Source organism: Mustela putorius, unplaced genomic scaffold (assembly GCF_011764305.1).
Source record: "Mustela putorius furo isolate JIRA1106 unplaced genomic scaffold, ASM1176430v1.1 tig00000281_pilon_pilon_pilon, whole genome shotgun sequence".
Lineage (NCBI taxonomy): Eukaryota > Metazoa > Chordata > Mammalia > Carnivora > Mustelidae > Mustela > Mustela putorius.
In genome coordinates this window covers 15,735,020-15,753,241 of record NW_025421343.1, presented here as the reverse complement: position 1 = coordinate 15,753,241, position 18,222 = coordinate 15,735,020, and the positions used below count along the sequence as shown (strand labels likewise).

The 18,222-nt window shown below is 43.1% G+C and overlaps 1 gene segment (V, D, J or C); it reads right to left on the bottom strand.

Moving 5' to 3' along the window:
* Positions 1-11,112: 11,112 nt before the first annotated feature.
* On the bottom strand, positions 11,113-11,911 carry LOC106004802. The segment is given in 2 exon segments: positions 11,113-11,567; positions 11,775-11,911. Coding segments are annotated over 2 exon segments (504 nt in total).
* Positions 11,912-18,222: the final 6,311 nt, after the last annotated feature.

The window sequence follows — 18,222 nt, the reverse complement described above, 5'->3', positions numbered from 1 at the left end:
AGGGTCTCTGGAGCTTTCTCAGAAGGCAGAGCTATGAGCACTGTGTCCTGCCACAGATCCCGATTATCTCAGGGAGATCCTGCTTCCCATGAAGGCAGTGGGAATTTGTCTCTGTTAGTTTCCCTGCAAACACAGAAGACATTTTTAAGTTACTGCTCTCCAGGAGAGGGCCCTGCACCTTGCCTTTGACTCTTTCCTCTCTGCCACAGGCACCAAGGGATGTGAATATTGTCCCCTGAGGAGGACCTTGCCTTGGAAGTCTGACATAAAGGTCAACTCTAAGCTTTACTGGGAGTCATCAGTTCAGCTTCTCAAAATGAGCTTCCCTTCAGCTCCTGGGGCTGCTGATGCTCTGGGTCCCAGGGTAAGAGCAGAAGGAAGATCAGGAAAGAGATTGGGGTGGGGAGGGTGAACTGTCTGGGTGCTGTTAGTCTCTATGTGTGCTCTGTTCAGGGGTGTGATTTCCCACAAATAGGGAAATTTAGTTTTGAGTTAGTGAAAGCTATGAGGAAACTAAAGGAAATGAAGTAAAGTGCGTTAGTGAGCTGCTAAAAGAAAAAAAAATGTGGCCACTCTGTGCCCAGCAATTCTTGGGTTATCCATGAAATTTGGATATATTTAGAGCAAGAATCAAATCACAAAATATGATTTAGCCTCTCATAAATGAAATTTAAATTTGTAATAATGGCTCATAATGTTTCTCCATAACCTGTACTTATATCTCATTATTTTGGGATACAGCGGGGAGGTCATGCTGACACAGACCCTACTCTCGTTGTCTGTCACCCCCGGAGAGTCAGCGTCTGTGTTCTGCAGGGCCAGTCAGAGCCTCGTACACAGTAATGGAAGCGCATATTTGAGCTAGTTCCAGCAGAAGCCAGGCCAGTCCCCAAAGAGCCTGATCTACTTGGTTTCCAACTGTTTCACTGGGGTCCTAGAGAGCTTCAGTGGCAGCAGGTCAGGGGCAGATTTCACCCTGACAGTCAGCAGGGTGGAGGTTGATGATATGGGAGTTTATTACTGTGGGCAAGTTAAACATAATTCTACCACAGTGCTTCAGGCCCCAACAAAAACCTCTCTGTTTGGCCATCCCCATTGGGCACATATGTTGCCTGAGTGGGGAGCCGGCACAGCAAAGGCTCTGAGCTGGCATCAGAGGCAGGTGCTGGGGAACTCAGGCAGTAATATGCAGCTGAGTACTCTGGACTGAATCCTGGGCCCTGGGAGGCAACATCCTCAATGGGGTATAACCAGCTCTGGAAGGGACATGATCATCCTGTGGGCTGAGCAGTGAGCTGCCAGGGAGAGCCATCCTGATCTCACCATGGCCCTCTCAGCCTGTGTGCATGTGTCAGGGACAGTTACTCAGGCTGAACGTCAGATAATTGAGCCATTTATGTGAAAGCGCAACTACATACATTTGGAGCTAAGCATGTTTGCCATATTGTCAGTAAGAGACTATTCAGTATTGTTCAGAATGTATTATTTTTTATTTTCTTTATGATTCTCCACTTTCCCAGTTAGACTAATGGCTCTGTCACAATGTTATCTAGATAGTATTCTATACACACTATCCCTACAGGAAATATGCATGAGAAAAATTAGTATAATTGTTTGGTGGTCAAGCACCCAAATAGACAATTGTAGTAAATTCATAGTACATATAAGCTCCTCCTTCTGTTGAGGAGTAGTTGGCATATACATAGATATATCGAAATACTACTCAGCCAAGGAAATGGTATTTTGTTATTTGCAACAACATGGATGGACCTAGAAAGTATAATGCTAAACAGAACAAGTCAGACAGAAAAAGACAAATACCGTATTATATGTAGAATCTACAAACAAAACAAACAAATAAAAAACCTACAAACGCAAGCTGACCCATGAATAAATAGAACCTTAACACAATACATTAACATTGTTCAATTGTGCACTCAATCAACTATTATGTCTCTTATGCACAGAACAGACAATTTCAATAAGAATCAAAGATATTAGTGTTCCCTTTAGTTTTCTTTCCACTCCATCTCTCATGTGCATCAAACTTTCCACAGGAAAAAAGCAAACACATAACTAAATAAACAATCAAACTATTTCACATTTAAGCAGTGGAAGGATATTTTAACTGATAAGAAAGTTGTAGGAATTCATGAGAACTACTCAGGACAGAAGTTCCACCCCTCACAGGAGACACATTAGGGTTGGGGATGCAAATTTCTATACAAAATAAAGAGTTCATTACAATGGAGGCATTATGAGGTGGCCTGTGGTCAAAGGGAACTTCTGTCTCACTTTTCTCAATCAGACTGGGATGACTGGGCCCCAGCCCAAGGATTACAACTGATACAAAAATAACCTTCACAGTCAACATAAGACACTGCTCCCACTTCTCCCCAGGACTCAGCAGAATCTCAGACAGCTCTACAAAATGTATTTACATGTATATTTATTCCAAGGAAAAGCAAAGAAAAGAAAAGAGGATATTGGGAAGGAATTCAGATTATGCATATGGAGATCAGGGCTTTGAAGGATCTAGACCACTGAAGTTCAGAAATGACCCACTTCACATGGTTGAGAAGTAACTTATAAAGTCAGAAAATCAACACATTCATATGTATTTGTGAGCCGCCAGGCACTGAAATTATTCTCTGTGAGTTCTTCCTCTATAGTGTGATAATTTTCAGTTCTTTAGAAAAAGTGACCCATTGAGGCTCCTGGATGGCTCAGTGGGTTAAGCCTCTGCCTTCAGCTCAGGTCATGATCTCCGGGTCCTGGGATCAAGCCCCGGGTCCTGGATATGTACTATTTATTTGTCAAATAAATAAAATAAAAATTAAAAAAAAAAGACAAAGGAAGGGGGACCCATTTCAGTCACAGATCCCAAGAAGCTACTCAACAGACCTCCTGTTGGGGAAGCTTCCTCTGCTGGATGGCTCCATCTCAGTTCTCAGGCAAGGATAAGCTCATCTTTTTTCAGAAAGAACTTCCATTTGGGGTCAGTCAGGATACAGGTCTGTTGTCCATCAACTTGGCCAAAGCAGGAAGAGTTTGTGCTGTTTGGCTTGAGAAAATTTACAGATCAAGTTCTACAGAATGTATAACAGCATCACACTCCCCACCCACACACCCTGATCCCAGAATAATGGTCTCACACAACAAAAGCATCAAGAAAACCACCCTAAGGGACACAACTCACACCCTGGCTTCTAGTTTTGTTTATGTTTGTTTGTTTTTTGTTTTTGTTTTAAGATTTATTTATTTATTTATTTTCCAGACAGAGATCACAAGTAGGCAGAGAAGCAGGCAGAGAGAGAGGAGGAAGCAGGCTCCCCGCTGAGCAGAGAGCCCAGTGCAGGGCTTGATCCCAGGACCCCGGGATCATGACCTGAGCCGAAGGCAGAGGCTTTAACCCACTGAGCCACCCAGGCATGCCCTGGCTTCTAGTTTTATGGATTCCAAATGGACTTCCCCCTGGCAAAGAGATGAAGGTACAATCAAACTCACCTGTGTTAGTCCTTCCTCATTCAGGTGACAGTGATCAAGATTAGAGAGTCCAGAGTACTCTTCCCCACCTTGACCTCATGGATGGTCTTCTTACACCCATTACAGATGCCGGTGATTCCTGTGTGGTGTACCCTAACCTGGTTGGCAGGGTCCATTTTACTGTCCAGGATACAACCTAGTTTGTAAACATGAAGGACACAAACACTCCTGGTCAGAATTAGGAATGCTCTTCCCTCAGTCTACAGGGAATACAAGAAAACTTCAAAGTCTTTAGATGAGAAAGAAATCTTTTTTTTTTTTTAAGATTTTTTTTTATGTATTTGACAGAGAGAGAGATCACAAGTAGGCACAAAGGCAGGCAGAGAGAGAGGGGAGGAAGCAGGCACAGAGAGCCTGATGCGGGGCTCGATCCCAGGACCCTGGGATCATGACCTGAGCCGAAGGCAGAGGCTTTAACCCACTGAGCCACCCAGGTGCCCCGAGAAAGAAATCTTTATAATATTTTGCATTTCTGAATATTTTAAGGTAAGGTATTATGAGATATGTAACCAAAGAGAAAAGGAGACTTGTAAAGTTTTATGTTGTTTTGTAGGGAAATAGTATTATTTTTGAAATTCAAGAATTCTTAAGAATATTTTGTAAAAAAAAAAAAAGAAGAAGAAGGAGAAGAAGAAGGAGGAGGAGGAGGAAGAGGAGGAGGAGGAGGAGAAGGAGAAGGAGAAAACTTTCACCTGATACACAGTAAATAAACATGACAGATGAATAATTTCTGGCCATAAACCCACACATTGAGGTTTCACATACACTAAGGGGTAATGGGATTCTGATTCTTTCTTTTTTTTTTTTTTTTTTTTAGTGTACTTGACAGAGTTAGATAATGGAATTCTTTCTTTTCTTTTCTTTTCTTTTTTTTTTTTTTGTTCATTTCTTTTCAGTGTAACAGAATTCATTCTTTTTGCACCACACCCAGTGCTCCATGCAATATGTACCCTCTATAATACCCACCACCTGGCTCCCCCAACCTCCCGCCCTCTGTTTTGTTGACTGTTTCCTTTGCTGTGCAGAAGCTTTTGATTTTGATGAAGTCCCAAAAGTTCATTTTCACTTTTGTTTCCTTTGCCTTTGGAGACATATCTTGAAAGAAGTTGCTGTGGCTGATATCGAAGAGGTTACTGCCTATGTTCTCCTCTAGGATTCTGATGGATTCTTGTCTCATGTTGAGGTCTTCTATCCATTTCGAGTTTTTCTTTGTTTACAGTGTAAGAGAATGGTTGAGTTTCATTCTTCTACATATAGCTGTCCAATTTTCCAAGCACCATTTATTGAAGAGACTGTCTTTTTTCCACTGTATATTTTTTCCTGCTTGGTCAAAGATTATTTGACCATAGAGTTGAGGGACCATATCTGGGCTCTCTACTCTGTTCCACTGGTCTATGTGTCTGTTTTTATGCCAGTACCATGCTGTCTTGGTGATCACAGTTTTGTAGTAAAGCTTGAAATCAGGTAACGTGATGCCCCCAGTTTTATTTTTGTTTTTCAACATTTCCTTAGTGATTTGGGGTCTCTTCTGATTTCATGCAAATTTTAGGATTATTTGCTCCAGCTCTTTGAAATATAACAGTGGAATTTTGATCAAAATGGCATTAAAAGTATAGATTGCTCTAGGCAGTATAGACATTTTAACAATATTTATTGGAATGGTCTTGCATCTTTTTGTGTTTTCTTCAATTTCATTCATGAGTTTTCTGTAGTTACTCGAGTACAGATCCTTTACATCTTTGGTTTGATTTATTCCAGGTACCTTATGGTTCTTGGTGCTATAGTAAATGGAATCAATTCTATAATTTGCCTTTCTGTATTTTCATTGTTAGTGTATAAGAAATCCACTGATTTCTGTACATTGACTATGTATCCTGCCACGTTACTGAATTGCTGTATGAGTTCTAGTAGTTTGGGGGTGGAGTCTTTTGGGTTTTCCATATAAAGAATCATGTCATCTATGATGAGAGAGAGTTTGACTTCTTCCTTGCTAATTTGGATACCTTTTATTTCTCTTTGTTGTCTGATTTTTGTTGCTAGGACTTCTAATACTATGTTGAACAAGAGTGGTGAAAGTGGGCATTCTTGTCTTGTTCCTGATCTCAACGGGAAGGCTGCAAGCCTTTTCCCATTGAGGGTGATATTTGCTGTGGGTCTTTCATAGATAGGTTTTATGCAGTTCAGGAATGTTCCCTCTATCCCTATACTTTGGAGCATTTTAATCAGGAACGGATGCTGGATTTTGTCAAATTTTTTTCTGCATCAATTGAGAGGACCATGTGGTTCTTCTCTCTTCTCATATTAATCTGTTCTATCACATTGATTGATTTGCGAATGTTGAACCATCCTTGTAGCCCAGGGATGAATCCCACCTGGTCATGGTGGATAATCTTTTTAATGTGCTGTTGGGTCCTGTTTGCTAGGACCTTGTTGAGAATCTTAGCATCCATATTCATCAGGGATATTGGTCTGAAATTCTCCTTTTTGGTAGGGTCTTTGCCTTGTTTGGGGATCAGGGTAATGCCTGCTTCATAGAAAGAATCTGGAAGTTTTCCTTCTGCTTCAATTTTTTGAAATAGCTTCAGAAGAATAGGTGTTATTTCTTCTTTGAAAGTTTGGTAGAATTCCCCAGGGAATCCGTCAGATCCTGGGCTCTTGTTTTTTGGGAGGTTTTTGATCACTGCTTCAATCTTGTTACTAGATATTGGTCTATTCAGGTTGTCAATTTCTTCCTGGTTCAATTTTGGGAGTTTATAGTTTTCCAGGAATGCATCCATTTCATCTAGGTTGCTAAGCTTATTGGCATATAACTGTTGATAATAACTTCTAATGATTGTTTCTACTTCCTTGGTGTTAGTTGTGATCTCTCCCTTTTCATTCATAATTTTATTAATTCGGGCTTTCTCTCTTTTCTTTTGGATTAGTGTGGTCAGTGGTTTATCGATCTTATTGATTCTTTCAAAAAACCAGCAGTCTCTTCAATAAATGGTGCTGGGAAAACTAGACAGCTATATGTAGAAGAATGAAACTCGACCATTCTCTTACATCATACACAAAGATAAACTCAAAATGGATAAAAGACCTCAACATGAGACAGGAATCCATCAGAATCCTAGAGGAAAACATAGGCAATAATCTCTTCGATATCAGTCACAGAAACTTCTTTCAAGATATGTCTCCAAAGGCAAAGGAAACAAAAGTGAAAATGAACTTTTGGGACTTCATCAAAATCAAAAGCTTCTGCACAGAAAAAAAGAAAAAAAAAGAGGCAACCCACAGAATGGGAGAAGATATTTGCAAATGACAGTACAGACAAAAGGCTTATATGCAGGATCTATAAACAACTTCTCAAACTCAACACACACAAAACAGACAATCATATCAAAAAATGGGCAGAAGATATGAACAGACACTTCTCCAATCAAGACATACAAATGGCTATCAGACACATGAAAAAATGTTCATCATCACTAGCCATCAAGGAGATTTTAATTAAAACCACATTGAGATATCACCTTACACCAGTTAGAATGGCCAAAATTAACAAGACAGGAAACAACATGTGTTGGAGGGGTGTGGAGAAAGGGGAACGCTCTTCCACTGTTGGTGGGAATGCAAGTTGGTGAAGCCTTGTTGAGGAACAGTGTGGAGATTCCTCAAGAAATTAAAAATAAAACTTCCCTATGACCCTGCCATTGCACTCCTGGTTATTTACCCCAAAGATACAGATGTCATGAAAAGAAGGGCCATCTGTACCCCCAATGTTTATAGCAACAATGGCCACGTTCGCCAAACTGTGGAAAGAACCAAGATGCCCTTCAATGGACGAATGGATAAGGAAAATGTGGTCCATATTCACTATGGAGTATTATGCCTCTGTCAGAAAGGATGAATACCCAACTTTTGTAGCAACATGGACGGGACTGGAAGAGATTATGCTGAGTGAAATAAGTCAAGCAGAGAGAGTCAATTATCATAAGGTTTCACTTATTTGTGGAGCGTAAGAAATAACATGGAGGACATAGGGAGATGGAGAGGATAAGGGAGTTGAGGAAAATTGTAAGGGGAGATGAACCATGAGAGACTATAAACTCTGAAAAACAATCTGAGGGTTTTGAAGGGGTGGGGGTGGGAGGAGCTAGGCGGCGGGTATTATGGAGGGCACATATGGCATGGAGCACTGGGTGTGGTGCATAAACAATGAATTCTGTTATGCTGAAAAAAAAATTAATAAAAAAAAAGTACGCTGAGCTTCTGTGTTTCCCTGGCAGGCTGCTCACAGACCTTCTGTTGCCCCCTTCTCCCTCTTCTAAACTTTTAGGCCTGCCTAGAAAGTAGAAGAACAATGTGCTTGAAATCAAGATAAGTAGACTATGCTACTCTAGGAACTCTCCTTATTTCAGACAAACACCAGCCCAAAAGTCTCTCCTGGTTTCTGGAATATTTTAGCTCCAACCTCCTAGAGCCTCTCACAGCCTGTCACAATTACTGGTGGTTACAGTGTATTCAGTATATGACTGTTCCATTACCTGCTCTCTCAGTTGTTTGGCTGACCCTCCTCCAATCATCTCTTCCCCACCCAATCTTGATCGGTCACTCTCAGGGCCATGCCTTAGGTGCACCATCAGAGAATCATGACAAGTTCTCCATCATTACAATGCTGAGCATCTCAGGGGCGCCTGGGTGGCTCGGTTGGTTGAGCCTCTGCCTTCAGCTCAGGCCATGATCCTGGGGTCCTTGGATGGAGCCCTGTTCACCAGGGAGTCTGCTTCTCCTTCTCCCTTTGTGACTCCCCTGCTCATGCCCTCAGATATTCTCTTTCCGTCTCTCTCAAACAAACAAACAAACAAATAAATTTCTAAAAAAATTTGAGTATCTCAGCCTTGACCCATTCTAAGAACTCTGCAGCTCAATCCACTGGGTATGCCACTGCCAAAGTTTCTGGCTTTCATTACAGTAAGACCTGAAATTTATAGGAAAAATATATGTTGTGTTTCCATGGAAAATTTGCATCTCTGTAGCGTACCTTTCCAGGTTATCAGGGTCCAACTCTGGTCATTATCTTTAAGCTATCTTGCAACTCTTTATAAACTGTTGATAACTGATAGATGGACTATTCTGAACTGTCTGGTAGTGATTTAACTGACGTCTCACCTCACCTTGGAGAACCAGCTTGCCTCTCTCTGCAGTTCATTCCTTTACTCCAAATATATCTGTGTGTTTTGACTTTTCCTTTGACGCACTTACATCTTCCTAGTTCCCTCACAGCATATGAGTAAAATAATTCAACACGAGTTCGTCATTTCTATCTCTCGATGAGTCATAAATTTACTGTTTTCTGAAAATTAGCTTTTAGTGAGTCTATTCACATTTTCATATTTTCTCATCTTTAAGCCCTTCATAGTCTCATTTCCCTCCTTCCTCATGATCCTTCTTTATAACAACTCCTTATACACAAGATCTTCCTCAGCCTTGCATTGTTTTATTTCATGTACAAAGTCTCAACCCTCCACATGCCTGCTGGAGGAAAACACACAATAATCCTGACTGCTCCAACTTTGATTCATGACCACTCACCTCCTGAGGCCCTTCACCCTGCTCCACAATCATACTTCACTTCCCTGGTCTCGTCAGTCTTCACTCTTTCTCTTTCCTTCTTCAGGTTCTAACAGCTCCTCCTCCATCCTCACTTAAAGCCAAATATGCCATTTCCTATTTCCTAGGTCAAGATGGTCATCACTGCCCCCTCCCAACAGAAATGTGAAAGAGAGGAAAGAAATGTGAGCCTTTCTACATCAGGAGCATCTGTTGACCTTCCTGGTTCAGCCAACTTTAAGCACACGAGCAAGCTAGGCAAGATCAATCAAGATCAATCAAGGCTGGGCCCATAAGGCTGGGCCCATATTAGCAGAACTGCCCAGCCAACCAATAAACAAGACAGCCATGAACATGCTACCACTTTAAGCCACTGTATTTTGTGGGTGATTTCTCACATGAAGCTAGCTAACTAATACATCATCTGATTTTAAGTTTCTGCTCACTCTTACTCAGCAAGCTTTTATTCCCTTCATTCATTTACTTTTCTTTATAGCCCCTCCAACAGAACACAGTAAATGTTTACTGATGCCATTGATTATCGCCTGGCTCTCCCAGCTGGGGTGAAAGGAGATGTATTTGCTCTGGGCACAGAGGAAGCCCTCAGAAAACATACCTTGGATGAGTGAAATGGATCCCTTGATAACAATCCTTAAAGTACATTTCTAATTATTAAGAGAAGCTGTTTTGTAGGCAAATGCGATTGGAGCACACTGAGCAGGTTTGCTGTGGTCTTTCCCAAAGCTAAACTGCATCAACCCATGTATTTCAGAAGGAGGTGAGAAATAATTGCTCAGATGCTCAGAATTGCTATAATTACTAAGATGCTGAGAATTCCTCCATTTTCACACAGAATTGGACATGTTCATGAAATGTTTTCCAAGAGACTCAAGTTATGGCACACCTAGAGCCGTGATTTCCTTTGGTCACAAGATTAGATCTGAATGCCTAAGGGACGACTTTAAAGAAATAGGTGACAACTGGTGAAAAAAGGTGCTGAGGCACAGCATCCCGTGTTCCTAAAATGACAGGGTTGAAGAGTGAGGGAATCAGAGCACCTGGGTGGCTCAGTCTTTTGAGCGTCCGACTCTTGGTTTTGGCTCAGGTCATGATCTCAGGCATGTGAGACAGAGTGGATGTCTAGTCCCCACTCAACAGAGTTTCTGCCTGAGATTCTCACCATCTCCCTGGGCCACTACCCTCCAGCAATAAATAGATAGATTAAAAAAAAAAAAGAGAGAGAGAGAGAGAGACAATTGCCTTTGTGAGAGAATGAGTACGCCTGGGAAAAATGGAGAAGAGAAAGAAGGCAGGTAGGAAAGGAGCTGGAGCAGAAATGAATGTTCAGGACACTGCCCAGGAAGGCTGGGAAACAGGGCCCATGGAAGGAAAAAGCAAGAGGGACACTACCTTCCAAGTGGGAGTGTCTGAATAGGAGAGCTCAAAGGTTTCATCCTGGAGGTTCAGAGTGGGAGGGTGATGGAGGGTGAAGAAAAGAGAATGAGAGAATAAAAAAGAAATGTCCCAGAGTCCAAGAGGAGCAGGAAGGGAGAACTGATCTGCCAGGTGGAAAGTTCACAGCCCACTGTCAGAGGCTAAAGACAGACTTTCCTGGCTCACTCTTGCCATGGGACCCTGGGAAACGTGCAGCTTCCTGAGGCAGAAAACAGCAACTCCCAACTCCCAACAGCATCCCTAAGACATCTTCACAGCATTTGTCTTCATTAACCTCCCACAAAAAGGGATGTAGGTGGGATGCATGGGTGGCTCAGTGGGTTAAGTGGCTGCCTTCAGCTCAGGTCATATTCCCAGCAACCTGGGAAAGAGTCCTGCATCCTGCTCCCTGCTCAGAAGGGAGCCTGCTTCTCCCTCTGCCTCCTGTTCCCCCAACTTGTGCTCTTCCTCTTTCTGGCAAATGAATAAATAAAATCTTTTTTAAAAAGGTTGGGGGTGCAGAAAAGTCAGGTCTCTTCATTTTCTGCTGTACCTTACAACCCCTGCAAGGAGTATGTCAGAAGTGACTTCTCCGGCACATAGGGCTGAGTGGGGAGGAAGCAGCTGGTGCAGCAAACCCTCCCTGACCCTCGGCCCGGGGGAGCAGGTTTGTGTTCGAGGCTGAAGCACTGTGGGTGGAAAGCTATTACCCTGCTGGCAGTAATAGTTTCCCACATCTTCAGCCTGGAGGTTGCTGATGGTGAGGGTGAAGTCTGTCCCAGACCCACTGCCACTGAACCGGTCTGGGATCCCCGTGGCCCTGCTGGATGCATAATAGATGAGGAGCCTGGGAGCCTGCCCAGGTTTCTGCTGGTACCAGGCTACATAGTTGCTAACACTCTGACTGGCTCTGCAGTTCATGGTGATCCGTTGACCTGGAGACACAGCCAGCGAGCCTGGAGACTGAGTCATCGTGATGTCCCCATGGGCACCTGCAATAAAAACAAATGGTGATACAGATACACTTTATCCCAGTCACACTGAAATATGTCATTGAAAGCGTGCTTCCTAATGGTACCACATGGCAGTACATCATTGGGTCTAGTCTGGAAATAACCAGTGTTTCTCATTATGTATCTTAAAAAGTTGTTTAAAATGACACTACTCCAGAAGCATTATGGCACTTTTCAGCTTCTCACCTGAGACCCACAGCAACAAGGATAGGAGGACCTGCCTCTGTGATACCATCTTGCTGCCCCTGACTGCCCGACGCAGCTCAGTTCACATAGCAAACACCCCTTTTATACAGCCTGAGTCACTGGTCTGGGCATGGAGGGCCTTATGCAAAGCAGTCAGGGGGAACAGAAGCAAATCTCATAAGCAGTGGGTTGTGAAAGTGCCCAGTGGAAATGTAAGGAGCCAAAAATAGAGTTGTATGACAGGAACATACAAAAGTCAACATAGAAGCTCTGAGAAACCTTAGAAGTTCTAAAAGGACAAACTGCTACAAGATCGAATGAAGAGTTTCCATTTTCAATTTAAAAATGTCTTTAAATGGGTTCAGTTTCCAGAAATGATGAACTTGGCTCTTCATATCAATAACCCTGGCAAAATAACCAAACATGCTGGGAAACAAATAATGGGAGGCAGGAAGGGGCAAAAGAATTGGAAGGCACTGAAAGAAAGTGGAGAACCTTAGGCCTAGCTTTTTATAAACCCTCTGACTGGAGAACATCAAGCTCTGAATCCATTTTCCTCCTGCAGATGGGTAAGAATGAGGTAAAAACTTGAGCTCAGGTCCTGAAGTTGTGCAAGGGCCAGAGAGATGGAAGAGATGGAAGACAGGCCCAGAATTTCCTCACACAGGGAGACATGTTGGACCCTCATTGGACCTAGAGGAAGTCTGAATCCTGATATTCAGTTTTTCTATCTTTTCTGTTCAATATTTCTGTTTTGTGTTGAATTAACCAATGAATGAAATCTAAGTGCCCTCAGGAAAATTCAGTTCTTTCCATGGGTTTGAGAAGTCAGTGCAGTATTGCTTGGGCACCATATAAACTTCCATGCACCTGTTCCTCATCCTGCTGTTCCTTCTTAAGCAGAGGGAAGGGGGCAGGAGTGGGATTCCCTTAATACAATGATCATGCAGGCCTGGTGAGGAGGGCAGAGGCTGTGGAGGCTTCAGGCATACTACAAGTCCAAGCAAAACACTTCCACGATCTTGCACCTGAGTGGGGCAGATGCCTGAGGCTTCCTCTGTCAGGTGACACCCTGGCTGTTCCATGGGTCCTCATCGACGCTGCACCACTTTGTGACATAAGCCATTTCCTAAATCCAGACAGAGCCTGTATCAAGTAGACCCTGCCTGGGGATCCAAACCTCACCCTCACAAAGCATTGATTCTCCCATTACTCTGTTCCTGAATTTGCTCTGGATGATGGTTAATTTTATGTGTCAATGGAAGTAGATAAGGGCACCTAGTGGGGTGGTCAATGCCCATTTAGATGTTGCTGCCAAGGTATTTTTTAATGAGATTAACATTACATTAGTATTCCTTATCTTCCATGCTGCAAAAGATTGACCACAGCCCTGTTTCGACTTCAAGAAGGAAAGAAAACTTTATTATTATTACACAAAATCTAACAGAAACAGAAGAGGAAAGGAATATGCACATACAGGAAGGGAATAGTAGGCAATAAATGAGAAAAAGGCCACTGTACCTCATATTGGGTACTTACAACACCCCACATCACCAGCTGTGGAAGCCCCGTGGAGACAGCCAGGCTGGAGTCTCAACTGAGAGGCCTGGACAGAGTGTTCTCCCCACAGGGGACACTTCCAATGGAATCCCCACAAGGGCCATATTTATAGAGCAAATAACAGGGTTTGAAATTAAACATTTGTTTACCCACGTGCAGTTTGGAATAAGCCGCATGTCATGTTTCTATATTTTCAAGTAGCCCAAGCTATGTGCATCTGCCTCCCCTCCCACATCCCATTCTGGGGGGCCAGCCCTGCCTGGGGCAGGAGTGGATGGGAGACAAGGCTGTAGCTCTTGGCATCTAGAACAGAAGGGCCATATACCTGATGAACATAGATGCAAAAATCCCCCACCAAATATTAGCAAACAAAATTCAATAATACTTTAAAAGGATCATACACCATGATCAATTAGGATTTATTCCAGAGATGCAAGGATCCTTCAATATGCATAAATCAATCAGCATGAATGTCACATTAACAAACTTAAGGGTAAAAATCATAGGATTGTCTCAACAGATGCAGAAAAAGTATCTGATAAAATTCAGTATCTATTTATCAAAAAAAACAAAACAAAACAAAACCAAGAAATACCAAAGGTTATAAAGGATATGGAGAAAGAAGATATGGAGTGGGTAATTTCTTGCCTCTGATCTTTCCTCCTTTACCTTCCACTCTCCTCCTTCCAGACTTTCTTAGCCAGCCGCCCCGTAGGGCATCCATGTCCTTTCTTCAGGCCACTTCCCCAGCCACAGTAAGTCAATGCCCATTTGTGCTCTTTGAGCATCTACTAAAAATACCTTATTTCATTACAGAATGGTATGGGATCTGTTCAGTTCAACTTACATCAACATATGATCGAACCAGGGCTGATCCTTTCTCTGCTATTTGCTGGTTGGGAGGCCCTGTGTCTTTAATGAGCTGTGGTAAAAAAAAAAACAAGGACAGGAGAGCTATTACAATGCAGTAAGAAGTTTTTATTACATGCATAGTTCCCTGGGAACAGAATACACAGCATGCCCCATGGCGACACAGGCAGTACCGAGGTGAGACGCACAGGGAGAGAGAAGTAATGCTGGCCTGTATTTTTTACTGTGTATTTCATGAGAATTCATGGAAAAGCAAAGTCAACAAGCTACTCACACATAAGATTGGGGAATTTGAAAATTTCATCAGGCTGCAGACTATAGGTGTGCCCCTTGTCCTCTGGTACCCAGGGGGATTTGGGTAGAGGGAAATGTCACTGATTGCTGGTCTCATTGAAAGAAAAGAGTAAGATTTGGACTCAGGATTGTCTGGCTTGCATATCAAACGTATGCCCTTTGGCAAGTCTTCTACTGCCTCTGGGAATTAGTTAATTTTGGGAGAAGAGGTCCCTTCATGGCTGGGGCAGCAAAGATGCAGAAATAAGAAAATGGATTAAGTATAAAGCCTCACAAGGCTGAAAATAGGAGCTCATGCAGGGGTGTTTGGGCAAGAGTGGTGAGTATTGTGATCTGAAACTCTTGTCCCATAAATCGTGTGCCCGTTGAATCTGTTTGGTTCCAATACTAAAGAAAATACATCTCCTTTCTGAGATTGTCTGCTGCTAGGTGCCACCCAATCTGGTGTGTCTGACATTTCTGGTTTAGGACAAACAGCTCTGTCACACAGTTAATTGATGTTCAGTGGACAGGTCTACCGGGGCCTGTGCTATGCTGGGAACTACTTGTTAAACAGTGAATAGGTTGTTCGTGAGAAGGGCCAAGTGTTGCCGAAGAACCAGAAAGTCTGTGCTATGAGTCTTCATCTGGGCTTGCCAGAGTGTCCACAACGTCCTTCCTGGACACAGATGCATGTACCACCAAATGATAGGAGAGGTCATAGGGACCACATGATAGGGCCACTTGCATTGAGACCTAAGCCTGATACAGAGTCCCTCCTGACTCTGCATCTACTCTACACTAGTGACTTCAAAATTAGCTGATAAACGGAATAGTGTAACTTATCCAAGTGTGGAATGTGTTGTCTCAACACTCAACACTTGACACTCAACAAGGTACTGTGCTTCAACCTTAGTGGTTGGAGGTACACCATGAGAGCACTTGTCCTTTATCTCAGAGAGAATGTGCCCACATTCCTCAGCTATCTGGACCCCCTACATAGCCACCAGGGTGGGGGGCCGCATGAATTTTTGTAGGGATTGCATCCCACTGTTGGAGTACATGTATTTTTGCAAGTTAGCGAAGTCCTCAATATTTCTCACTGATGGCGTGCAATTAACAGGATGTAATTGACAGAGTATGGCCTGGCAGGATGCTCTAGGGGGTGTTTATACAGCCACTGTAGCAGAGAGCAGGGAGTCAACATCACCCTGGGCCAAGACCTAGGATGTGACCTGCTCTTCACTGCAAGTGAAAGCGAAGTCCACCAGATCACTCACTGCTTTACATCATATGCCATGCCCCCTGCTGGTAGACTTTGTAGTTGGCACAGCATGGGGTAAGTGCTTTCTAAACCTCCACAAGGCCAGAAGAGGGAAAATTGACACACCCAGCAAAGAATGGGTTCCCTTGGAGGAATTCTTTTGACAAACTTAATTTTTGAGTACTTAAGCAATAGGAATGCCCCATAATTTGCATATCTTCTTCCTTTTAGGTCTGAAGTGTTTCTACCTCTCAGAGTCTTATACCAGAGTCTCTGGGTGTGTGGCAGGAACACACTGGACCCATTAAAAGCAGCAAGATGGTGAGTCCATCACAGTTCTTTGCCTTCTGCTCCTCTGGGATCCAGGTGAGAATATTTGGACAAAGCAGGTCAAAGTGGGGGTATGATTTTCCTGCCTGATTTTCTTTCTTCATTGGGAATATTTCTACAGATGAATTTGGCTTATTTTAAAAATAAGTAGTATTCTCTATGGAAAGAACCTAGATGTTCATCAACAGATGAATGGATAAAGAAGATGTGGTATATATACACAATGGAATATTATGCAGCCATCAAAAGAAATTAAATCTTGCCATTTGCGATGACGTGGATGGAACTAGAGGGTATCACGCTTAGCGAAATAAGTCAATCGAAGAAAGACAACTATCATATGATCTCCCTGATATGAGGAAGTGGAGATGCAACATAGGGGGTTAAGGGGGTAGGAGAAGAATAAATGAAACAAGATGGGATTGGGTGGGAGACAAACCTCAAGTGACTTTTAAACTCACAACACAAACTGAGGGTTGCTGGGGGTAGGGGGTTGGGAGAGGGGGTGGGGTTATGGACATTGGGGAGGGTATGTGCTAAGGTGAGTGCTGTGAAGTGTATAAACCTGGCGATTCACAGACCTGTACCCCTGGTGATGAAAATATATTATATGTTTATAAAAAATAAAACATAAAAAATATAAAAATAAGTAGTATTCTCTGTCCTACCTAACTAGATACTGGTGACTTCCAAGTACATATCCTAAGACTCAGCAAATGTTTCCTGTGTGGTTTCAGCCTTCCCTGGAGAAAATGTGCTGACCCAGTCTTCTGCCATCCTATCCATGGTTCCAAAAGAAAGAGTCAGCATCACCTGCAGGGCCAGTCAGAACATTAACAAGTGGTTAGCCTGGTATCAGCAGGAGCCAGGGAGAGCTCCTAAACTCTTGATCTGTGAAACATCCAAGTTGGAAACTGGGGTCACGTCGCGGTTCAGTGGCAGTGAGTCTGGAACAGACATCACTCTCATCAGCAGCAGCCTGGAGCCTGAAGATGCTGGGACCTACTACTGCCTGCAGTCTAACAGCTACCCACCCACAGTGTTACAGATGAGAGCATAAACCACCACCACCAGGGAAGCATATGGGAGAGGCTGGGCTGTCCCGCTGCTCCTCTGATGCCTGCACCTGCTCAGACAGTTTCTCAGAGGTAGCCCCAATTTGGAGGTCACGGGGGCTTTGGGAGAAGGGCAAGGAGGCTCCTCAGCCCCCTGACTGACTCCCTTTCCCTCAGATCATTACACCTGAGGAGTCTGGGTGATGGCATTTGCCAGGGTGTATATAGAAGAAGAGAGCCACTCTAGGTTTCCAAGCAGGAATTGCTTCCTATAGGGAAGTTATGTCTAAATGTCACTCTTTCAAAGGCCTGGGGATATAAAAAGGGAAAAAAACACTAGAAACATTGATTCCTCAGTGAGTCCCTATAAGAATTTATACCATTGGAGATACAGGCTTCCTAACCACATGGTCCTCAGGCCTGTCTAGGAGGGCCAGGGATGGAGGTGCTGATGCTCTAGCCACCGCAGATCCTCCCCAGGTGATTCTCTGGTCCCTCACTTATCTCTTACCTGCCTGTAGGTGCTGATGGGAGGCATTGAATCTTCCTCTTCTGACCTCCAGATCTAGGGTAAGGTGCCTCATGAGCAACTCCGTAGGGAACCATAGAGGAAAGGGGGCTCTGGGAAATGTGCTTCCAGAAGTGATGGTGGTGACGGGGAGCTGACAGAAGACAGCCCGGGATGGCCACTGTTTTTACATCTCTCAAAAGTTGGCCAGTTAGGGGAATACCCCAGATCATGTTTGAATATACTTCTAGCTATCATCATTAGGTCTTAACAAGATTTTGTTAAGTGACTGAGGGAACAGAAGAATGAGGAAATTGTGTCATGTATATAGAAATAACTAGACAATGGAGAATTTTTGTGATTAAAAAAAATAAATGTGGATGAAGCATTTTTTATTAATATAAAAATATCTTATTGCTTAAAATTCTCTATAAGCCAGAGCATCATTGACAACCCTGAAAGCTTGTGGCAAATGTGAAATAGCTGTCTCTACCTCATACCTACTCACAAGGCTCTCCATTTTAACAAGATAGCATGAGAACTGTGTAAGATAAGATAAGGAAAATGTGGTCCATCTACACTATGGAG